The 25823-nt window shown below is 37.3% G+C and overlaps 1 protein-coding gene across 7 annotated transcripts in view; it reads left to right on the top strand.

Moving 5' to 3' along the window:
• SCAF8 (SR-related CTD associated factor 8) overlaps positions 1–25823 on the top strand; it is a 234198-nt gene that overhangs the window by 40185 nt on the left and 168190 nt on the right. For 6 of the 7 annotated variants that reach the window (XR_001889169.1, XR_001889170.1, XM_017891985.1 and 3 more), the window contains 4 exons: positions 2231–2275; positions 12060–12221; positions 16753–16906; positions 19077–19207. Coding sequence is in view for 5 of the 7 variants with exons in the window: in XM_017891985.1 (XP_017747474.1) it covers positions 2231–2275; positions 12060–12221; positions 16753–16906; positions 19077–19207 (492 nt within the window). In the remaining 2 variants the exon portion in view is untranslated. The remainder of the gene's footprint in view (positions 1–2230; positions 2276–12059; positions 12222–16752; positions 16907–19076; positions 19208–25823) is intronic. The other variant, XM_017892006.1, reaches the window with a different exon arrangement.

Here is a 25823-nt window from a genome sequence, read left to right as displayed (position 1 = left end):
AAAAAAAAAAAAAAGAAGTAATGTTTTTTAAAAAGAGTCTAATCTTTATTATTATGATATATTTTACTGTTTTGACTTATTGTTTTTAATGTTTTGAATTTTGAAAAAATTTAAACGTAAGTTGCAAATTATTATGGTGAGCAGGACATATTCTTCCCTTAGATTTGCTGATTGTTAACATTTTGCTACATGTGGAAGTTAGTTTCAAACTTCATTCGTAATAACAATCTTTGATACATACTTGAATTTGAAACTCCTGAGAATGAAGACATTTTGCTAGGGAACCATTATATACCAATCACATGCAAAAAATTTCACTTTGATATAATTATCTGATATACAGTTCATCGTTACATTTTAATGTTGTTGCATTGTTGACTAGTAGCTGTTCCCGTCAACCCTGCTCTTTCAGAATCCAGTCAAGATCACACATTATACTTATTTGTCCTATCACCCAGCCGTTTTGTTTTTTTGTGACTTGACATTTTTGAAGACTCTAGACCAGCTGTTTTTCACTACTTTATTACTTTAAATTGCATTTTGTGTGTGTGTGTGTATATATATATAACACTGAATTTTATTAATCAGATTTAAGTGATACTGTGTTTCATATTGAGGTAAGTCATTGTTTTTTATATAGAAATGATTAATGAGTGATGATTAACATTGCACTGTCAACAAAACCTCCCAGAAAACCTACTGTGGAAGAAGGCCTATGAGAATTAATAAACTTTCAGTTAAGATTTAGGAAGCAGTTTTATTCTAATTGTGTATAGTAACTAGAAGCAAAGAACACTGTCAAGGTGTCTTCCAGAAGAATTGTTCCTTCAGTGTGTAGTTATTTAATATTTTGCATATTGATTTTTAAATGTTTAGAGGCCTATAAAGAGCCTAATAACTTTAAGTAGTTGTTTTAGCTTTTTTACTTAAGTAACTTAAACCATTGAGTAAACTTACTTTATTGTAAGTAACTTTAGCCAAACTTAAACTTGTAGGTTTTGATTTGGTGAATATGAGTTCATGATGTTTTCCTTTATTTTTGTTATTATAAATACTGGATTTAGTGCTGAGGTTTAGTTGAATGTTCATATTTCTTCAGTCTAAGGGAATGTCCTTAAAATCCATAATTCATGAGAAGAAAAATATAAAGAGGGCCGGGCACAGTGGCTCACTCCTGTACTCCCAGCACTTTGGGAGGCCAAGGTAGGCGGATCACTTGAGGTCAAGAGTTGGAGACCAGCCTGGCCAACATGACGAAACCCCATCTCTACTAAAAATACAAAAATTAGGCGTGGTGGCATGCTTCTGTAGTCCCAGCTACTTGGGAGGCTGAGGCAGGAGAATCACTTGAACCCGGGAGGCGGGGGTTGCAGTGAGCTGAGATTGTGCCGCTGCACACCAGTGGGATAGAGTGAGACTGTCTCCAAAACAAAAAAAAAAAGTATAAAGAGAAGCACAATTCAGATTCTTTAAACAGAAATAATACGCCAAGATGGTATTGTTATTGTGGCGTTAAAATTTATTAGGCACAAATTCTTTATGCTAAATTAATAATTTATTTCAAGTTTACTCATAGTGCTATATTTTATGGAACTTAAATCTTCTAAGTTTTCTTAAAAGTGATAGTGGCCCATTACTAATTTTTAATCTACATGTTCACTTCTGCTGATTCATTTTGTCTGATGCATTAGGATATTATACATTTCTATGTTTTATTTTATATTCTTATAGTTTATTTTCCAGGAGAAGCAGGAGATAAATGAAGTTGAAAACAACTACCATACATACATTTATTAATGTTACTTGTAGTTATTTGATTTTTTGAATTTCCCTTGATTTAACTGATAGAATTATATGAAATCTGTACTTTTCCTTTCATGGATGTAAGAACATACACGCACCAGTATTTATTACAAGTATTTTGCTGTCAACACAACTGTTTGTTAAAGTGTGCTTTCAGAAGGTCTTCAGTAGCATTGTTTTATGTCTATGGTAAGGTAATGAATGCACTTTGAACATACTGATCATACATCTACTTCAGAGAAGCCCTTTACTAATTATATAGCACAGCTAGTTGCATGTAAAGGTTAGTGACAAGAATGTCTCAGAATTCTTGGTTAAGATAATTGTTTTGATAGACCTTTGGAGCATGTAAAACCTGTGGTTATCAGGAAATTTCAATCTCCTCAAACTGATTTTAAAACCATACTTCATTTTTTTCCTCTTTTAGTTCTATAAACATGTGGTACAGAGTGTTGAGAAGTTTATTCAGAAAGTAAGTATATAATTTTCCATACATGTGCTATAATTGTAGATTAATGCCTGTACTCTTCTCCTTTAGATCAAATACCCAAGTTTAAATTGTTTTGATGGACTGTTAAAAAGTGATTCCAGTTATTTTATTTTCTAATTGAGAAATAAAATGAAAGTGCCTTTCATATAATTTTACTTAGGTTTGTGTTCTGCCTGTGTTCGTGTGCCTAAATGTAAGCAGAGCCAGTTTGAGAATCAGTGTCATGTGGCATTAAGGATTCAGCAAGGTTACAGTGTGTTTATGTTCTTCACCTGGGAGAAAGGTGCGGGACTTGAAGTGAGATTTCAGTCATTCAGCTGGCTAGGTAACTTTGAATAAGTCAGTTAGCCGTTACGTGATTCAGTTCCTTTTTCTTTTTTAAAATTCTTACTTTCTCAATATTTAAAATACAGTATTGATAGGCTGTGCACAATGGCCCGCACCTGTAATCCCAGCACTTTGGGAGGCCAAGGTGGGTGGATCACTTGAGGCCAGGAGTTCAAGACCAGCCTGACCAAGATGACAAAACCCTGTCTTTACTAAAAGTACAAAAATTAGCCGACATGGTGGTGCATGCCTGTAATCCCAGCTACTTGGGAGGCTGAGGCACAAGAATTGCTTGAACCCAGGAGGCAGAGGTTGTAGTGAGCTGAGATCACACCACTGCACTCCAGCGTGGGGAACGGAGTGAGACCCTGTCTCAAAAAAATGTGTGTGTGTATGTAGTATTGATAAAACATATTTGGGGATTAAGTGGTTTAGGTAACTTGAAGCTAAGATAAAGGGTTGAATAACAAGTATGCTGTCTGTTTCACTTAAAGTTGAAAAGTGTTAGTGATTGGAACATTTTATTTGGTCTAACGCTTTTAAAAGCATTTCTCAGAGATTGTTGTTCTGATAAAAGATCTTTCTTTAAAAGTTTTAATGTCTGGTTTGTTTTTGGTTTTGTTTTGTTGTTGGTTTTGTTTTGTTTGTTTTGTTTTGTTTTTTGGACGGAGTCTCACTCTGTCACCCAGGCTGAAGTGCAGTAGCATGATCTCGGCTCACTGCAACCTCTGTCTTGCGAGTTCAAGCTATTGTCTTGCCTCAGCCTCCTCTGTAGCTGCGATTACACACATGCGCCACCACACCCAGCTAATTGTTTTTGTATTTTTAGTAGAGATGGGGTTTCCCCATGTTGGCCAGGCTGGTCTTGAGCTCCTGACCTCAAATGATCCATCAGTCTCGGCCTCTCAGAAGTGCTGGGATTACAGGCGTGAACCACAGTGCCCAGCCGAAAAGTTTTAATGCCTTACACTGTGCCTCATAAACTTTATGAGTAGGAATTTACCTAGGAATCTTGTTAAAAATGTGGATTCTAATTCACTGAGTGTGGAGAGGAACCTGAGATTCTGCATTTGTAGCAGCTCCTAGATGATGTTTCTTCACAAGCCACAATTTGAGTTGTAAAGGTTTAAAAGGTAAAAGTGAATTTATGGATAAATGCTTGTTGACTGATTTCATTTGGGGTAGGGTACTTTGAATCAAACGTGTTAGAATCTTAGGAAGACCTGGAATGAGCAAAGTTATTCCATCGTGAGATAATTACAGTCATTGTGAAGAAGCCAGTCAGTCTACGGGGAAAAACTTAAATGCTTGCTACTACCTGTTTAAATCAGGGATCCAGCAACAGATTTGTTTAATGGTTAAAATAAGTTGTGTGTGTGTATATATATATATATAAAAATATATATAAATATTTAAACTTTTATTTCTGAACTAATTATAGATTCACATGTCATTAAATCATAAGGAATAAATCATGTAGAGATCCCGTGTGCCCCTCGCTCAGTTTCCCACTATGGTGACGTTCTGTAGAATTGTAAAATATTGCAATCAGAACATGATACAGTCACCTATTGACACTAACCTTATTCAGATTTTAATTGTCTTACCTGCACTCATTTGTATATGTATGCATTTAATCGTATATATAGATTCATACAAACATCACCATAGTCAAGATACAGAACAGTTTCTTCACCACTAGAATGCCTTGTGTTTCCCTTTTATATACTCTATAGTCACACTCGACTCACCTCCTCCTCCCCACCATCCCTAATCCCTAAGGCCTGGCAGCCATTAACCTGTTCTCTTTCTCTATTTTGTATTTCACAATGTTATATAAATGGAATCATACAAAATGTAACCTTTTGAGATTGGCTGGTTTTGCCCACGTAATTCTTTTGAAATCTATTGTTGCATGTATCAAATAGTTCCTTCCTTTTTTATTTAAAAATTTTACTTTAAGTTCTGGTATACAAGTGCAAAACATGTAGGTTTGTTATATAGGTATGCCTGTGCCTTGGTGGTTTGCTGTACCTATTAACTCATCATCTAGCTGTTTGTCCTAATGCTGTCCCTCCCCTCACCCCCCACCCCCAGCTGGCCCTGGTGTGTTTTGTTCCCCTCCCTGTGTCCACGTGCTCTCATGGTTCATCTCCCACTTATGAGTGAGAACATGGGATCTTTGGTTTTCTGTTCTGTGTTAGTTTGCTGAGGATGATGGCTTCCAGCTTCATCCATGTCCCTGCAAAGTACATGATCTCATTCCTTTTTATGTCTGCATAGTATTCCATGGTGTATATGTACCACATTTTCTTTATCCAGTGTATCATTGATGGGCATTTGGGGTGATTCCATGTCTTTGCTACTGTGGATAGTGCTGCGGTAAACATACGTGTGCATGCGTCTTCGTGGTAGAATAATTTCTCTTCCTTTGGGTATATACCCAGTAATGGGATTGCTGGGTCAAATGGTATTTCTGGTTCTAGATCCTTGAGGAATTGCCACACTGTCTTCCACAATGGTTGAACTAATTTGCATTCCCACCAAGAATATAGAAGTGTTCTGTTTCTCCACAGCCTCACCAGCATCGGTTGTTTCTTGACTTTTAAGTAATCACCATTTTGACTGGCATGAGACTATATCTCATTGTGGTTTTGCCTCCGAAACTCCTTAAACTGATAAGCAACCTCAGCAGAGTCGCAGGATGCAAAAATCACAAGTATTCCTATACATCAACAATATGCACCAAGCAGAGAGCCAAATTATGAATGAACTCCCATTCACAGTTGCTACAAAGAGAATAAAATACCTAGGAATATAGCTAACAAGGAGTGTGAAGGACCTCTTCAAGGAGATCTGCAAACCACTGCCCAAGGAAATCAGAGAGGACACAAATGGAAAAACATTCTATCCTCATGGGTAGGAAGAATCAATATCGTGAACATGACTATACTGCCCAAAGTAATTTATAGATTAAATGCTATTCCCACAAACTACCATTGACATTTTTCACAGAATTAGAAAAAACTACTTTAAATTTCACATGGAATAGGAAAAGGACCCATATAGTCAAGACAATCCTAAGCAAAAAGAACAGAGCTGGAGGTGTCGTGCTACCTGACTTCAAACTATACTACAAGGCTACAGTAACCAGAAGAGACATATAGTTCCTTCCTTTTTATTTCTGAGTAGTATTTCAGGGTATGAATTTACCACAGTTTAATCATTCACTTATTGGGGTTCATCTGGGTTGTTTCTAGTTTTTGGTTATTACGAATAAAGCTGCTAGGAACACTTGTATACCCAGAGTTTTTTTGTGTGTGAATGTAAGTTTCATTTCTTTGGGATAGTAAGTACATGTCTCCATTTTATAAGAAACTACCAAACTGTTTTCCAAGATGGCTGTACCATTTTATATTCTCTTCATATACCATAAATTGTATAAGGGAGAAGTGTGGCTGCAGTTTGGTCATATATTATCCATGAACCCATGTTTTAGTCATGAAAGATTTATGCAGTAATAGATGACGGTAAATGAAAAATTAACAGTAAATATTACTTCCTTTAGGCCAAGAAAACTACTCTAAAGAATACTCTGGCCTCTGGCCTTGTCCTAATTGATTTTGCCAAAAATCAGTTCATATGCTGATTGTGTCTTAGCTTTATAAGACAAACACCTGGGCACTCTGGCTCATGCCTGCAATCTAGCAGTTTGGGAGAGGCCAAGGCTGGTGGATTGCTTGAGCTCAGGCGTTTGAGACCAGCAGCCTGGGCAAACATGGCAAAACCCTGTCCCAGCCTAAAAACCACAAAAATTAATTGGGCAAAGTGGCAAGTGCCCGTGTTCCTAGCTGCTTATGTGGGTGAGGTGGAGGGATTGCTTGAGGCTTGAGTTCAGGAGGAGGTTGAGGCTGTAGTGAACCATCATTGTGCCACTGCACTCTAGCCTGGGCAACAAAGCAAAAGCTTGTCTCAAAAAAACAAAACAAAACAAAACAAAAAAGCAAGAAATAGAAAAACAAAACGGGGACGACAGCAGCAGCAAAGGCTGGAGTTACAAACAGATAAGGAAACTTTAGAAGACACGTTTTAGAACTTCTATTTTGATGCTGTGTTCTCTAGAGGGACAAAACTAATAGGATATGTTTATATATACACACGTATACAGAGTACGTATAGATATCTTCTAACTAATAGAATATGTGTGTGCGTGTATGTATATATGCATATACACACAGGGAAGTTTAAGTATTAAGTATTAACTTACATGATCGCAAGGTCCCACAGCAGGCTGTCTGTAAGCTTGAGGAGCAAGGACAGTCTGAATCTCAAAACTGAAAAACTTGGAGTCCAGTGTTCGAGGGCAGGAAGCATCCAGCACGAGAGAAAGATGTAGGCTCGGAGGCTAGGCCATTCTCTCCTTTTCATATTTTTCTGCCTGCTCTGTACTTGATGGCAGCTGATTAGATGGTGCCCATCCAGATTAAAAGTTGGTTTGCCTTCCCCTGCTCACTGGGAACATTTAACTCAAATGTTAATCTCCTTTGGCAGCACCCTCACAGACACACCCAGGATCAATACTTTGTATCCTTCAATCCAGTCAAATTGACACTCCGTGTTAACCATCATAGATCCCTATATTTGCATTATAAATAACTAACTTACCTTAGTTATCCTGAATCCTGAAGGCAATAAATTTTATTTTGAGCCAGAGACCTCATGATTTGGTGACTTTTCTACCATCCATAGCTAACCATTCTGTTCTCATTTGCTAGTTTGAAATGCGAAAATGAAATCCTTAGCTCTGTTCCAAAAATATGTAGAGTTTACCCAACTCTTTTTGTCTGTATGAAATCCCCTGCCTTTTTTGCATGAGTACTACAAACAAATCTGTCCACTAGATTCAGAATAAGATTGAATATTATCATTCAGAACTATTTATTCTGAAAAAATCTAGATGCTTTGTTATAGTGAAATACATTCTATGGTACTGTGGCTACTCTTAGATATGGTGAAGTCGAAAATAAATTTCATCTTTCTGGCTCTGAAAATGGTCTGTAGATGAGTTACTGTTGCCTTAATCTGTAAGTTTTTGGCTATCATTACCTTCTTCAAATTTCCTGCTGCATACTTAGAGAAGAAATGTGGCTTATTTGTGGTGATTTTCAGGTTACATTTACTTTGTAAATAATAAATGAAAAGATGGTGCTAAACCATATAAAGATTATCGTCATGAAAGTTTTTTGTTTTCTAGAAACTTGATCTGGTAGCTTTATGTACATGGTTGTTATGGTGGTTGATATTTTGCAGTAGATATGTATTTTTCAATGAAGCCAAACATTTATGCTTCTGCTCTTTGATATTTTTCCAGAGGAAGGATTGAGTCCACATTGAAAGATGGCTGTTAGCTAGGCGCAGTGGCTCACGCCTATAATCCCAGCACTTTGGGAGGTCAAGGTGGGCAGATCACCTGAGAGGCCAGGAGTTTGAGACCGACCTGGCTAAAATGGTGAAATCCCATCTCTACTAATACAAAAAGTTGGCAGGCGTGGTAGTACACGCCTGTAATCCCATCTTCTCAGGAGGCTGAGGCAGGAGAATTGCTTGAACCCATGAAGCAGAGGTTGCAGTGAGCTGAGATCGTGCCACTGCACTCCAACCTGGGTGACAGAGTGAGACTCTGTCTCAAAAAAATAAAAGAAAAAGAAAGATGGCTGTTATATTTACTTACCTCTGGTGTCTTGAGATATATATATATATTTTTTTCATGTAGGGTGCAGTATTCTGTAACTGGACTTAAAGTATACCTTTACCCTTGGAGGTAGGATACAAAAAGATTTTTGTACATGGGCACAAATAGTTTGAAAGGAGTATATTTCCAGATTCTCACTTTTTCATATGTACTTTTATTAAAGCTCCTCTTCCCTAGGATATTTTAGATCAACGTAAGTTCCACACTTCTTAAATTTACGTTTCAAATATATCTTAAGCTTATCATTCTTAATCATTATGATTAGAGAAACTTTTGCCTCTTGCTTTATTTAAGAAACCAGGGATGTTTATATAATTACAGTCACTCCTCCGTATCTGTGGGTTCCAACCCATGGGTTCAGCCTATTGGGATCAAAATTTGGGGAAAAAATAGTCCACGAAATTCCAGAAAGCAAAACTTGAATTTCCTGTACACTGAGTACAATGTGAATGAAGCGATGTGTAGGCGTTGTATTAGGTATTCAAAGTAATCTAGAGTTGATTTAAAGTATATGGGATGATGTCCGTAGGTTATATGCAAATACTGCCCATTTTATATAAGGGACTTGAGCATCCTTGGATTTTGGTATCTGCAGGGGTCTTGGAACCGATCCCCCAAGGCTACTGAGGGACAACTATATTTCTTTTTATTGTGAAATTTCTCTGTACATCTGTAGAAAAGTACAGAAAACAGTATATACAGCCAAATTTTTATAAAGAGAAAACCTATGTAACTCCCACTCATTTCAAGAAGTAGAACTTTGAAGCCCACAAGCCCCAAGTGCGTCTTCCTAATCATGTCTTGCACACCCCCTACCCAGGTAACCACAGTTTGACTTTTGTGTCACGTCCTTGCTTGACATTATAGTTTTACTTTGTATAAAACGAATTCTTAAAGTGGTTTAATGTATTTTAAATTCTTAAATGTAATCCTATGGTATGTATTCTTTTTATACAGTTCTCCTAGTCAACATCATGTGTCTAGGATTCATCCTTGTGTGTAGCAGTATTTATTACTATCTTTTGCTGTATATTATCCATTATGTGAATAGACAGCAGCTTGCCCACTTCTCCTGTTGACACTGTATGTGTGTTTTCTGGTTTTTGCAATTCTGTACAGTATTGCTGTGAGCAGTGTAATATTTACATATGTAGGATAATAAGTATCCTGATACAGCTTGCATTTCTGTAGGAGTGGAATTGCTGGTTACAGGATATGCATTTCTTCACCGTGGCTAGATAATACTAAATTAGTTTTACTATGATTGTGCTGATTTACACTCCTCCTCACAATGCATGGGTGTGTGTTGCTCCCCATTTTTGTCAGCACTTGGTATTATTAGATTTAAATTTTTCTAATCTGTCGAGCCATCTTTCTTACATGCCACACCATTAGTATTATTCAGTGCTTTGCAGGTACAGCCACATGCTTCTGTTTCTACCACTCTAGCTTTGTTGTCTTTAAATTAATATCGCCTTTTAGTACCTGCAGGTGGGAGCATAAATTCTAAAAATAGGATAATTATTTAAGGTATATTTGTATATTGCAAAGTGTATGGTCCAACTTACTTAGAAGGTTCTTTGACAAATAACCATAACAGATGTTAACCTGCAGATGACAACTTGGATGACAAAATGAAAAATCATGGAAATATACTTAAAGGTGCATTCTCCCTATTCATTCTTACCTTTCTCCCCTAAAAGGCTATTTCTCTATAAAAGAAGAAATTGGAAATTACTAGAATATAGTTGAAAATGGTATATCCATAAAACTTAATATGATATGCTTTAGAAAGTTATTTACAGTAAAAATACCTTATGCCATTGTGTAACTGCCCAGTGGGTTCACCTTGTCTGCTGTCTAGACAGAGCCAATTCATCAAGACAGGAGAATTGCAGTGGAGAAAGAGCAATTCACGCAAAGCCAGCTATGCAGGAGACTGGAGTTTTATTATTATTCAGATCAGTCTCCAAGAGCATTCTGGGATAGGGATTGGAGTTTTTAAAGATAATTTGGTGGGTAGGGGCTCAGGAAGTGGGGAGTGCTGTTGGTCAGGTTGCAGATGGAATCATAGGGAGGTCGAAGTGAGGTTTTCTTGCTGTCTTCTCTTCCTGGGTGGCATCGCAGAACTGCTTGAACCAGATTACCAGCCTGGGTGATGTCAGCTGATCCATCCAGTGAAAGGTCTGCAAAATGTCTCAAGCACTGATCTTAGGTTTTATGATAGTGATGTTATACTCAGGAGCAATTTGGGGGAGGTTCAGACGCTGCATGTCCCTAAACTGTAATTTCTAATCTTGTAGCTAATTTGTTAGTCTTACAAAGGCAGACTGGTACCCAGGCAAGAAGAGTGTCTTTTTGGGAAAGGACTATTATTAAATGTTAATTTTGTTTCTGAATCAAGCCATAAACTAAATCCCCTCCCAATGTTATTTCGGCCCAGGCCCAGGAATGACAAGGACAGCTTAAAAGTTAAAAGCAAGATGGAGTTGGTTAGGTCTGCTCGCTTTCACTGTTGTAACTTCCTCAGTTAAAATTTTTGCAAAGGCTGTTTCAATTAGAGAGTCTTAGGAATTCTTGTTTTGAGTCTAATGGTACTTAAAGAGGAACATTTTAAAGTATTGCAGATTTCTTTGTTTTGATTCTTCTCTCAGGTTTCTAGTTGATGACTTAGCCAGGTTTTTCAAGTATTAAAATTATTTAAAACATTAAATCATACTAAATAATTTTTTTGCTGTTTTATGTAGCAAAAATGCCTAATCTACCAATGAAGGAAATTCTGTCCCACAAAATGTTAATGTCTGTATATCTAAAGATACTGCACAGAAAGCTTGCAAGTAAAAGGATTCTTCATTGTGCTTGCCTAACTACATAGGCTAAAAAAGCTTATGTTCAGAAAGTAGGGGAGGCAGGGCACGGTGGCTCATGCCTGTATTCCTAGCACTTTGGGAGATCTGGTGAGGAGGATTGCTTGAGCCCAGGAGTTTGAGACTAGCCTGGACAACATGGTGAAACCAAGTCTCTTCCAAAAAAACATACAGGAATTAGCGCTGTGCACCTGTTGTCGCAGCTATTTGGAAGGCTGAGATGGAAGTTCATTTGAGCCTGGGAGGTCGGGGTTGCAGTGAGCCATGATGGCACCACTGCATTCCAGGCTGGATGACACATGATAGATCCCCAGAATTATAGATGTTATGTTTGGGAAATAAATGGAAACTTTGGCCTCTGTATTTACAACTTTATAATTTGCCATTTGGCATTGTTCTTTTCATTTGTATAGGAACCCTTTTGTTGTGTGTTCCAGATGAAGTCTGAGTTGAGGCATGTTGGCAGTGTGTTTGCTAGGGCCCTTCTTTCCTGAATTTGCTTCTTTCTTCCATGTAGCGTTTCACAATGATTAAACAAATTTTAAAAATTATAGTGGTACCTTATTTATCATTTTATTTTATGTCATTGAATCCAGTTATGTAGTACTATTTTAGAACTTCTGAATGTATAGAGTAGTCAAAGTAGATTCTTTACAATGCCATTCCAGAAACTGACGATACTGGAGTAGTCAATGTGTGAATATTCATTACCTCAGCATAGGCAGTGTCTTTGTATTTACACAGGATTTATGATGATTTTTGTCTATCAAGAATTTTACCTTTTCGTTTCCTTCCCTTTTCATTCTTCTTTTTTCATCAGTGTAAACCAGAATACAAAGTACCTGGACTTTATGTTATTGACTCCATTGTGCGACAATCCAGACATCAGTTTGGTCAAGAAAAGGATGTGTTTGCACCCAGATTTAGTAATAACATCATTAGCACTTTCCAGAATTTATATCGTTGCCCTGGGGATGACAAGGTATGCTGCTGATTTTTTGTTTGTTTTAAAGTAGATAACAGTACCCTCTTGGTCTTAATTAGTCTTCATATTATCTTAGTACAGTCATGTGCCACATAATGATGTTTCAGTGACAGACCGCATATACAGTGGTGGTCTCCTAAGATGATAATACCGTATTTTTATTTTACCATTTGTCATTTATGTACACAAATACCATTGTGTTAAAAATGCCTGCAGTGTGCAGTACAGTGACATGCTGTACATGTTTGTAGTCTAGGAGCAATAGAATGTGACATATAGTCTAGGTGTGTAGTAGGCTGTACCGTCTAGGTTTGTGTAAGTACACATCACACAATGATGAAATCTGCTAATGATACCATTTCTCAGAACATATCCTTGTCATTAAGTGGAACAGGACTGTATATATCTTTATGTTCTCATTTGCTCTTAGTTATTTCAGATGTGAATATTTAATTATTACGGTATTCATGTTCCATTTTGTTCTTTGAATTTCTTAAACAGAGAGTACAGAAAGATGTAGCAGATTTGCTACTTTTTAATTTATTGAAGCAATTGGTGTTAAATAAAATGGCTAAAATAAGCTTTTGGAATTACATGAAACTTATTCACACACACAGTCAATTCGGAATTATTATTTGACACGAGTTGATATTTAACTGCATATTAAAATTCTTCTATTATGGTAGAATTTTATTAATCATACTACTAAGTCTGGTATGTGTAAGATCTAAATGTGTAAATATTCTATAAATAGCAAGTAAAAAGAAAGCTTTGGATCATGAGCAAGCATGAAAAGGAGTTGCTTATCCTTTTACTTGCTCTGAGAGGTTAGCTTATTTATTTTGGATGTTGATTTGGAATTTGAGGTGTGCTTTTTCTGACAGGGTTGATTGCAGTGTTGATTAAGTATGGAAAGATGAGAATAGATGAAGATTCATGTTTGTTTTATGGAAGAACCACATAACTTCAAAGTTCACCACAAATGGTTCACCTTTATATTGAGTATAACAAGATTAAGTAGTTATTTTTTCATAACTATTATATAGTCTTGAATCAGAAAAAAATCTTGTTATAATGGATAGCTATGGAGATAAATTTATTTATTTATTTTTTTGAGACGGAGTCTTGCTCTTATCACCCAGGCTGGAGTGCAATGGCATGATCTTGGCTCACTGCAACCTCTACCTCCTGGGTTCAAGTGATTCTCCTGCCTCAGCCTCCTGAGTAACTGGGATTACAGGTGCCCGCCACCACACCCTGCTAGTTGTTTTTTGTATTTTTAGTAGAGATGGGATTTCACCATGTTGGCCAGGCTGGTGTCAAACTCCTGACCTTGTGATCCGCCCACCATGTCCTCCCAAAATGTTGGTATTACAGGTGTGAGCCACTGCACCCGGCTGAAGATAAATTTATTATGCTATATTCTTTGTGAACTATTCTTGGATATACTCCTTGAGACAGAAAGTTTTTGATTTTTCTTTTTAATTACCTTAGTACTTTAATAATTCTGTGCAGACAAAAGAATGCTTCTACTTTTTTAAATTTTATTTGTTTTGAGATGGAGCCTCACTCTGTCACCCAGGCTGGAATGCAGTTGCGTGATCTTGGCTCACTGCAAGCTCCATCTCCCGGGTTCACGCCGTTCTCCTGCCTCAGCCTCCCGAGTAGCTGGGACTATAAACGTCCGCCACCACGCCCAGCTAATTTTTTGTATTTTTAGTGGAGATGGGGTTTCACCTTGTTAGCCAGGATAGTCTCGATCTCCTGACCTCGTGAGCCACCACGCCCGACCTAGAATGCTTCCAATTTTAAGTGACCTGTCATAATTGATTTTTAAAATAGGTACCTTAGACTCCCACTTGAAGTAATGTACTAATCTGAAATTTTATACATATATTTTTTAGAAGTCACTTTACTTTGATTTAGAAATTTCACTAGTTTGGACTTGGATTTCAGTCAGCTCTGATGATTAAATCTTTCTTGAATGTGTAGATTTCATAATACAATATCTCATACTAGGGCTTATGGAATAGGGCTTTCTTTTAAACCATAGGAGGAGAGTATAGATTAACATTGTAATCTCAATCATAAATGAGGGACATTGTATGTAGATATATAGAATGATAGTGGTTAGGTGCTGGCCAATTTTAAAAGTATATGATGGGTGGCTTGGAACCTGAAAGATTTTTATATAAAGCAGAAGAATATAAGGCATTTTCCAAGTGCTCATGTTTTAGAGTGGAGAAATAGTCAAATCAGAAAGTGTGAGGCAGTCTCTGTAATTTTCTTGTGCCTCATTTGAAATACACACATTTGCACATTAATATAGTTTGGACATAGTTTTAAAATATGTCACTGTAATATTATGAGGGATTTAAAGATGAACGAGATCTTTATTCTGAAAATTGCTATTTTACTTTGTAAAACATATACATTTAACAGAATGTTCTTTTTTTGTACTTGATTTTAGCCTCTCATTTTTTTTTTTTCCTAATGGAGTAAGTGGCATCACAATAGTAGTAACTAGGACTTAGTACTTGTTTGCAGAATAGTTATGTGCTAAACAGTTGTGAATCAGATTGTTTGGTGATAGTATCAAGAAAATAGTTATTACGTAATAGTATATAGTTGTGAATCAGATTGTTTGGTGATAGTATCAAGAAAATAGTTATTACATAATAACTTATGCTTTTATTAGTGATAATATGAATTCAGGATATTGTTACTCTGATATGTGTGTGCTCTGGGTGAAATGTTTATTTTCAGAAGCAAGGTATAATAGATGGAACTGCTGATCGTTCTTACAAAATACTGTAGAACATCTTGAGACATTATTTTTCATTGGGCATATTTTTCTGCCTGTAAGTTTGAAACTTTCAGGATATGTAAAACTTTAATACAACCAAGGGAGATATATAAGTAGGAATTTTTCTAGTTACCAAGTTTTCTCTAAATACTGCTAATTATGTTACTAGATTTCAGAATTACCCAAGAAATATAAGTCACTAATAACTAGTCTTTTCAAGTTTATGATACGCAGAGTATAACAAGAGACAGGCAGTAGTTACATAGAATTTCCCAACGAAATAGATTCTCATATGAAATGACTGAGATTAGGGTATAAGTAATTAAATAGAAGTACGTTATAGTATTGCTATAAGAAGAGCTGTAACTAACAAAGCATATATCTCCCTCCCAAGATGCTCAAAATTTGAGAGTGGCTAGACATTTAAAATACCAGCCAGCTTAAACAGTCTAATACAGTTTGGAGATTGAGAAAAGGGACCTGAGAATCCTTCTGGTATACTGTCTTATTTTATAAATGAGGATACTAAAGTTTTTTTTTTTTTTTTTTTTTTTAATGTTGGTTGAGACCAAGATCAGCAGCAACGTTATAGATCGTAAATATTTCATGAATTTTATAGCAGCTGCATAAATACTATATGACTGACTGGAACCTTACCAAAAATACGAAGAACTCTGACTTTTTGAGTAATCCAGAAAGAGGTGACACTAAAACAAAAATGTGATTTATTTGGTGGTAAAATGATTAGAGTGTGGGTTGGGATGGGCAATGCTGAGACTCTTTATGAGGAATATAAAATAGGGTGCAGTGCTGTAGTTCAGGGGCATATCAAGAAGAAAAAATGAGATGGTTCAAGATGTCAAAGTCTGCTTGCCAGTAGCAAGCATGTTTTTTATGTTTTTTTTTTGTTTTTTTTTTTTTAATTTACAAAATGGTAAAGGACTCAAATATTAGAAAATGAAATAATGTAGAACATTATTCATACGGAGCATGATTCATCATTCTGAGGGCCAGATTAAGTAATGCCAGTATGACACTGACATTCTACAAGGGGAAAGGGAATAGGAAAGAATAAAGAAAAGAGGGAATGAAGAGAGAGGAAATGGTTAAGCTTCAGATTCTGTCTGTACAGAAGTTTGTCCATCTCTGGTTCAAAGTGTCAGTAGGGAATTAGCATTCATGGCAGGATGCTCAAAAAAGGAAGTAATTTGATTAAATTCTTCCATGAGGAAATGCCCTCTCCTCAAGTAGTTTGTAAAATGAAACTTTTTAAGTCACATTAGATAAGGACTTTGTCCTACAAGTTACCTGTTTGTTCAAAAGATAGACATTGTATAAGACAAAGTTAAAATCAACTATAAATATAACGTTAGTACTGAGATGAATCCTGGCTCACCCTCAGAATACTTAAGACAGGTCTCCAGCCAGTGTTACCATCCATATCATTAGAAGTGACATAAGAGAGGAAGCCTAGATGTCATCTCTGCCTTCAACTAAATGAAGCTTTCATTTCATTTGCATGTCTGTCAGAAGTAACATGTTTTTAAGCACCTTAAGGTAGCAAATGCAAAATGATAGAAACATAGAATTTTAGGGCTAGAAAGTACAATTGAGGTATTTTAATTTCTCCTTTCCATCCAGGGCCCAGAATGCCCCTATGAAATGACTGTACTAAGATTTTGAGAGCAAAAAACAAAATGTCATGTTTCTTTTTTTCTCTAGAGTAAAATAGTGAGAGTACTAAACTTATGGCAGAAGAATAATGTATTTAAGAGTGAGATTATTCAGCCTCTTTTGGATATGGCAGCCGGGATTCCGCCTCCTGTTGTCACACCTGTTTTGGCCAGCACTACCACTGCTATGAGCAATACTCCAGGTATGTTGCTTTAATATAGATTTGTTGTCTAAATATTTTACTCATACTTTTTGGATGACTGTTCATATAAAAAATAATTCGACAGTGCAGGAAAATTTGTCCAGCATTAGATAATCGAAAGAAAATATTTGTAGAGAAAAATAAAATTAGATATATATTTGTATGTAATTATTTCTAAAATGTAGAAAACTAATTTTCTTTTAATTCACAGAAACATAAATACAATGAACCTTAGAAATTTGGTGTGTCAATTAGGTTTTTCCTGATTTAGGTTGTCTGTAACTTCTTATACTTGGATTTTGTATCAACTTGGTGTTTATAGGATACTAGGGGAATTTAATATTTTTTAAGAAACCCTGAAATATTTAACAAAACCAAAATTTGAAAATCATGTTCTCTTGAGGCATTTAAATGACTATGATAAAAGTTTTTATCATAGTTCCAGCCCTGCGCAGTGACTAACACCTGTAATCCTAGCACTTTGGGAGGCCGAGGCAGGCAGATGGCCTCAGGTCAGGAGTTGGAGACTAGCCTGGCCAATATGCTGAAACCCTGTCTCTATTAAAAATAAAAAAAATTAGCTGGGTGTGGTAGCAGGCGCCTGTAATCCAAACAACTGGGGAGGCTGAGGCAGGAGCATCACTTGAACCCAGGAGGCGGAGGTTGCAGCGAGGCGAGATTGCGCCGTTGTACTCCAGCCTGGGCAACAAGAGTGAAACACTGACTCAAAAAAAAAAAAAAAAAAAATTTTTTTTTTTAAATCATAGTTCCAGGAATTAAATTGGTTAGCATTTCGTATATATTTTGTGTGTGTGTGTGAACAAAAATTGATGTATTGCTTATTGAGACCTTGTGCTGTCACCCAGGCTGGTGTGCAGTAGTTTGATCATAGCTCACTGCAGCTTCAACCTCCTGGGCTCTATGATCCTCCCACCTCAGCCTCCTAAGTAGGTAGGACTGCAGGCATGCGCTACCATGCCTGGCTAATTTTTTGTTGTTGTTGTTGGAGATGGAGTCTTGGTGTGTTGCCCAGGCTGGTCTCGAACTCCGGGGCTCAAGCAGTCCTCTTGCCTTGGGCTCTGAAAGTGTTGGGATTACAGGCGTGAACCCCTGTACCTGGCCCAAACATGGTTTTATATTATGTATACTTATAAAAATTTTTTATTGAAGATTGTATTTTGAGTATTTCCTCATGTTACTGAATTTTGTCTCTAAAGTAAGATTTTTTTTTTTTTTTTTTTTGAGAGCGGAGAACTTGCTCTGTCAGCCCAGGCTGGAGTGCAGTGGCTGGATCTCGGCGCTCCACTGCAAGGGCTCCGCCTCCCCGGGTTTACGCCATCTCCTGCCTCAGCCTCCACCCGAGTAGCTGGGACTACACGGCGCCCACGCACTGCTCCGCACCGCCTAGTTTTTTGTATTTTTTTTTTAGGAGCACGCGGTTTCACCGGGTTAGGCCAGGATGGTCTCGATCTCCTGACCTTGTGATCCAGCCCTGTGCTCGGCCTTCGGCCTAAAGTAAGATTTTTAATGGCTGTTAAGTATTGTAGGCTTTTTAAAAGTACAGTAGTCTCCCCACATCCACAGTTTTGCTTTCCATGATTTCAATTACTTGCAGTCAACCACAGTCCGAAAATAGGTGAGTATAATACAATAAGATACTTTGACAGGTAGAGAAAAAGAGGGAGAGACAATATATTCACATAACTTTTTTCACAGTATAGTTTATTAGTTACTGTTGTTGCTAATCTATTGTTGTTGCTTACTGTACCTAATTTATAAGTTAACATTTATCATAGGTATATGTGAACATACAGAAAAAAACATAGCATATATAGGTTTTGGTGCTAGCTCTGGTTTCAGGCATCCACTGGAGTTCCTGGAACACTATCTTCCAAGCATAAGTGGGGACACTGTAGTAACTGAGTTAATTGAGGAGGACAAATTTGGACAGATCCTTTCGAGGGGGGGGTGTGTGTGTGCGCGCGCGTGTGTGTTTAACCTACCTAATTCTGTAAAGGATTTTAAGTGATTTTTCAAAGTGGACACAATAAAATAAAAACTTAATATGTGTGCATGTATTTTATAAAAGTAATAAAACAAATTCTGCTTTTTCAAGTCTTAGTTTTTTACTTATGTATTTATTTGGGGAGTGTGATGTTCTTTTTTAAAGGAACTCCTGTGACACCTGTTACTCCAGCCAATGTGGTCCAAGGCTTACCTGATCCGTGGGTATCTCAGATAACAAATACAGATACACTCGCAGCTGTGGCTCAGATCTTGCAAAGTCCTCAAGGCCAGCAGGTGAGCAGTTTTTCTGTTATGTCAAGAATGATTTAGAATTTAGTATTTTCCTGATGTATTACTTTGTAACATATCACGTAGAGCATATGTGTTTTTTTTGGTTTTATAAAAATGGGACCATTATGTATACTTTGTTATTACTTGCTTAAGTCATTTAATGGTGCATCATGAATGCTTTGATGTCATTAAAAATTACTTTATAAAAAATTTATTCTGTACCAAAATATGGAATTAGCACATAGTTTTGCCAAATATTATTAGGTGCTATCACACTCCAGTAACAAGACAGGAGTCCTGTCTTAGAGAAGACCTCCTATCTTAAGGGGGACAGATGGTAAAAGTATGACAAAATTATCGTAGGTAGTGATTAGTGACATTAAGAAAAGGTAAATCTATAGTGACTCGATTTGGGGGAAGGGGTCAGGAGTAGAGAGGGTAGCCAACAGGAGGTGTATTTGAGGAAGTGACATTTGAATCAAGACTTCAAATGGACTAGTCATGGCAGGACAGGAGGGTAGGAAATAGAATTGCAAGTATAGAGGTCCTCAGATGGGAAGCAATGTGGTGTATTGTAGGAAGAGAAGAAGGCTTCTGTGGCTAGAACTTCTGGAATAGAGGAGAATCACACAACATGTACAAATTGATTCGAGGAATGGGAAAGATTGTTGTCTTTATAATATCAAGTTTTTCTATTGTATCTATACATAATACTTTTATTGTTTAAATCTTTTATGTCTCTTAAGCTTTGTAGCTCTTTAAATGTAGATTCTTCACATTTCTTAGATTTATTTCTATGAATATAGTTGAATAGATTGGATTTTTATAGTCAATACCAGTTTCTCTTAGTTTTCAGCTGATTTTCTTTCATTTTCCAGTTATATTATTTGTAACTAATGATAATTCTGTGTCCTCAGTTTAAGTACTTATATATAGTTTTCTTAATGTATTGCACTAAGTTCTGGAAGAGATCATAATAGAAATAATGATAGTATACTCATTCTTACTTTTTTCAGACTCAAATAAAACACCCCGTTTTGTCCCACTATGATGTTGGTTTTGTTTCGAGATATGTGTTCTTTATGAGGGACGTATTCTGCTTTTTCTACATGATAGTGTTTTATGGGCCTTTGATTTAAAATTTTATTAGTGGATATAATAGTATGGTTTTTCGATTACTAGACTTTATTATAATGATTCAGCATTGCAGTCCTGTACACACACACACACACACACACACACACACACACACACACACATATACACATACACACAGACGCATTTTCCCTCTCTCTCTCTCTCTCTTTCTTTCTTGCTTTCAAATTCACACTATCCTTTGAGGCAGTACATTTAGATATTCTGTAATTTTTGTTTTGCTTTGAAGTGTAAACTATTTCACAACTAGTTTCTATTTGCAACAATTTTGCAGCTCTACTGAGATGGGTCCCTAGTTTTTATCACCTTATTCTATTTTTAAATCAGGATTATTACTTGCTTTCTGAGATCAATTTAGAAATGGTTACCTTTGTCTGTCTTCTGTGCAGTACAAGCTGAGTGCTCCCTGCCTCTGGAAGGTTTGGATGAACTTAATCAAAAAGCCTCTAGGGGCCAGGCCTGGTAGCTCACACTCATAATCCCAGTACTTTGGGAGGCCCATATGGGTGGATCACTTGAGGCCAGGAGTTCAAGACTATCCGGGCCAACATGGTGAAACCTCTGTTTCCTAAAAACACAAAAATTAGCTGGGCATGTTGGCACATGCCTGTAATCCCAGCTACTTAGGAGGCTGAGGCAGGAGAATCACTTGAACCTGAGAAGTGGAGGTTGCAGAGAGCCAAGATCATGCCACTGCACTCTAGCCTGGGTGACAGAGTGAGACTCAAAAAAAAAAAAAAAAATCTCCAAAAAAAACAAAACAAAACCCACAAATCCCTCTAGGGTTTGGTGTGTTCTGGGAGATTAATTTTGATAACATTTTCAGTTCTTTTTTGGTTGTTTGTATTCACTTATCCTACCTTTCCTGAATAAACTTTATTATAAATATTTATGATTAGAAACCATCTATTTTGTTTTTCATAGCTGTACGTAATTTTTTTAAAACTAACTTTGGCACGCACATCTGACTTTGTGTTGTATTTTGCTCATTTTAGATTTAGGTTTGTTGAAGTTTATGCTTACTTTTATTTTCTGTTACTACCCTGGTTCTTCATTTTTGGACTGTTGATGTACTCTTCTAAATAGCTTTTGATCCTTTTTTGATCTGTCATTTTAATTCTTTGCAGGATTAATCTTTATCAATGATGGTTTTTGTTTTTTTTTTTCCTCCTTTTGAGACGGAGTCTCGCTCTGTCGCCCAGACTGTAATACAGTGGCGTGATCTTGACTCACTGCAGCCTCTACCTCCCAGGTTCAAGCGATTCTCCTGCCTCAGCCTCCCAAGTAGCTGGGACTACAGGCGCCTGCCACCACGCTCGGCTAATTTTTGTATTTTTAGTAGAGATGGGGTTTCACCGTGTTAGTCAGGATGGTCTCAATCTCCTGACCTTGTGATCTGCCCGCTTCTGTCTCCCAAAGTGCTGGGATTACAGTTGTGAGTCACCGTGCCCAGCCTATCAATGATCTTGTATGTCTTAAACTTATGCTCAGGAACATGCAATAATTACATTATCATATATAGAAGAAAATCCAACTTTGTGGTATTTAGAGTTATTCTCAATGTAACCTGTTATTTTTTTCTAACACTTTTCATTATTTAGATTACAAAGTTTCATAGATTTCTCTAAATTAATGGAAGTATTCTCTTGGTTTGTGTTGCACTCCCTTTTACTTTATCATCTACTTCTCCAATTTTCGTACGTCTCATCCTTCCTTCACTATTCAAATCAAACTACAATTTTTTAGAGTTTGGTCTCTGAAGTCCAGTGATACTGTATCACTTCATTGGTGGTTTTTCATTCCCTCAACCTTCAGCAAACATTAACTGTGACCTGCAGTGTTTGAGGAACTGTACCTTGTTCCAGAGTATACAAGATAAGCAAGAAACATTCTCTGGCCTCTGGAAGCCTAAAGTTTAATAATCAAGGCTAATTGGAATATATAAATGTAATTAAATTTAAAATTAATAAGAATCATGGGAGAAGTTTAGAAAAGAAGGGCTTTGGAAATTCAGAACTAGAGATAATACTTTGACTTGAACAATTGGTTCAGGAAAGTTCTGTTGTACAGATGACAATTGAATTTGTTTTTTAAAGGGTGAGTAAGAACTGGATACTGAGGATGAGCTACATAAACAGAGACAATTGAGAGTAAACAATGAATTCTCAGTCTTTCAAACAAAACCTGCTCCACCTGCATCTTCATCTCAGTTAATGGAAATGCGATTTTTCCATTTGCTCATACCCAAAAGCTTAAGAGTCATCCTTGATTCCTTTCTTCCCTTTGTTCTTCAGATCTAATCTGTTAAGAAATCCTCTGCCTTCAGAATACATTCTGAATCACTAACTCACCACCTCTATCACTAGTTCCTAGAATCAAGCCACCATCATTTCTTACCAGTTCATTGCAGAAACCTTTTAATGGGGCTTCCACCCTTACCCCACAACAGTCTATTCTCAATACTGCCGGTAGCATGACCTTTTTCATACCTGAGAGCTCATGCAACTCCTCTGCTCAGAATCCTCCAGTGGCTCCCTGTTTCACTCAGAGTAAAAGCCCAAGTTGTTTTGTTTGTTTTTGAGACAGGATTTTGCTTTGTCAGACCGGAGTGCAGTGGTACAGTTCTATTTCACTGCATCTTTGAACTTCTGGGCTTAAGCGATCCTCCCACCTCAGCCTCCCAAGTAGCTGGGACTACACCTGTAGCCACCAAGCCTGGTTAATTTTTTATTTTTATTATTTTTTGAGACGGAGTCTTACCCTGTCATCCAGGCAGGAGTGCAATGGCGCTGTCTTGGCTCACTGCAACCTCCGCCTCCCAGAGTGATTCTCCTGCCTCAACCTCCCAAGTAGCTGAGATTACAGGCATCCGCCACCACACCTAGCTAATTTTTGTATATTTAGTAGGGATGGGGTTTCACCGTGTTGGCCAGGCTGGTGTCAAACTCCTGACCTCAGGTGATCCGCCCACCTCAGCCTCCCAAAGTGCTGGAATTACAGGCATGAGCCACTGCGCCCAGCCAATTTTTTATTTTTATATAGAGACAGGATGTGACTATGTTGCCCAGGCTGTTCTCAGACTCCTGGCCTCAAGCAGTCCTCTCACCCGTGCCTCCCAAGTCAATGGAATTACAAGCAGGAGCCATCGTGCATGCACTAAAAGCACAAATTTCAGCAATCACTTCATTGGTGCTTGTATGTTCTCAGTTTGATCTGTTGTTCCCTTCCCAACATTTTCTGTCACCAGTTCATAGACTTCTCTAACTAATAGTAAGACTTGCTTATGTTGCCCATCCCTACCCTGGTTTTATATTATCCTTTGCTTCGCTTTCTCACCTCTTTCTCCTGTGACCTGTTCTATCCTTTTTGTTATTTCTTATATCAGCTACCTGTAATCCTGCCCCAAGATCTCTGCATTTGATGTCTTTGATACTGAAAACCCACTTTCCTCATCTATTCATATGCTTTCGTCTCTTGTAAGTCTTTGTTTAAATGTCACTTTAGTAAGGCCTTCGGTGACTGCTATTTATTTATTTATTTATTTATTTATTTATTTATTTATTTTACAGACAAGGTCTTGCTCTGGCACCCAGGCTGGAGTGTAATGGAGCAATTTCGGCTCATTGCAACCTCTGCCTCCTGGGTTCAAACAGTTCTTTTGCCTCAGCCTCCTGAGTAGCTGGGATTACAGGCGCCTGCTACCACACCCAGCTAATTTCTGTCTTTTTAGTAGAGACGAGGTTTCACATTGTTGGCCAGGCTGGTCTCGAACTCCTGACCTCAAGTGATCCACCCTCCTCAGCCTCCCAAAGTGCTGGGATTATAGACGTGAGCCACCCTGCCTGGCGGAGACTGCTATTTAAAACTGGAAAACTCTACCTCTCATTCTTTACACTCCTGTTCACTCTCGCCTCTGCTTGCTTCTTTCCTTAGCACTTACTACCTTCTGTTATGTTATATAATTACTTGGTTTTTTTTCTACCTCTTCCCACTGGAATGTATGCTAAACTAGGGCAAGAATTTTTTGTGGTTGTTGACTGCTGCCTCTCCAGTATCTAGGTTGTAGATGGTGTTCAGTATGTTTTTTGTGGAATGAATGAATGATGTACAGAAGCATTACAGTGTTGGATATACAAAGGATATTGTAGAGTTGAGTTGTTTGAAAGAAAAGATAGTCTGTGTAAGCTATTAATGGCAGACTTAAGTGTGACTTGGGTTGTGAAAACTATACATGGTGGGCTCAAAAATAAAGGATTCATTTGCTAAGCAATGGGGAATCACCAGGGACTTTTTATGTTGAAGTCACATGATCTTAACAGTACCTCACATGGATTAGAGAGAGGAGAAGTCTAGAGACAGAATATCTTTCTTTTGGTAGTAGTGGTTTTGTAAAGGAGGGTAATGATTATGCAAAATAGTAAGGTTGTATACTTTCTGAAAATACAATCTCAAAAACGTGGGGCCATTCTAGACTTAAAATATTTTAAAAAACCCATGTGAACTCTTAGGCTGTATCTATTTTCTACATTTTGAGACAATTGGGAAACTGAATATTAACTGGATATTTGATGAAATTATAGAATTAGTAATTTTATTTTGTGGTAATATTTTGGAAACAATTCATAAAGCAAGTGTTCTTATTTTAAAAGATGCCTATTAAAATAAATATTTTTGAAAGGAGAAGCTTTGAAAGGAATAGTACAAAGAGAGTCAGTAAGACAGTAATTGATAGACTGCGAAGTCAGAGAAAGAAAATTGGGTACTGCAGTGGTTTTTTACCTGGGTAACCAAAAGAATAACCGTGCCATTGGGAAAAATAGAGATATGAAAAGGAGCAGTTAAAAAGTGTAAAGGGGAAATACGGTGTTTCTGTCATTTTAGTAGTTTTAGATGCAGAAAAGGCCTTTGACAAAATTCAACAGCACTTCATGCTAAAAACTCTCAATAAATTCGGTATTGTTGGAACGTATCTCAAAATAATAAGAGCTATTTATGACAAACCCACAGCCAGTATCATACTGAATGTGCAAAACTGGAAGCATTCCCTTTGAAAACTGGTACAAGACAGGGATGCCCTCTCTCATCACTCCTATTCAACATAGTGTTGGAAGTTCTGGCTAGGGCAATCAGGCAAGAGAAAGAAATAAAGGGTATTCAGTTAGGAAAAGAAGAAGTCAAATTGTCCCTGTTTGCAAATGACATGATTGTATATTTAGAAAACTCCATCGTCTCAGCCCAAAATCTCCTTAAGGTAATAAGCAACTTCAGCAAAGTCTCAGGATACAAATCAATGTGCAAAAATCACAAGCGTGGCCGGGCGCGGTGGCTCAAGCCTGTAATCCCAGCACTTTGGGAGGCCGAGACGGGCGAATCACGAGGTCAGGAGATCGAGACCATCCTGGCTAACACGGTGAAACCCCGTCTCTACTAAAAATACAAAAAACTAGCCGGGCGAGGTGGCGGC

The sequence above is a fragment of the Rhinopithecus bieti genome, unplaced genomic scaffold, assembly GCF_001698545.2.
Source record: "Rhinopithecus bieti isolate Rb0 unplaced genomic scaffold, ASM169854v2 scaffold_1583, whole genome shotgun sequence".
In the NCBI taxonomy this organism is placed as follows: Eukaryota; Metazoa; Chordata; class Mammalia; order Primates; family Cercopithecidae; genus Rhinopithecus; species Rhinopithecus bieti.
This window is presented reverse-complemented; position numbering and strand designations above follow the sequence as displayed.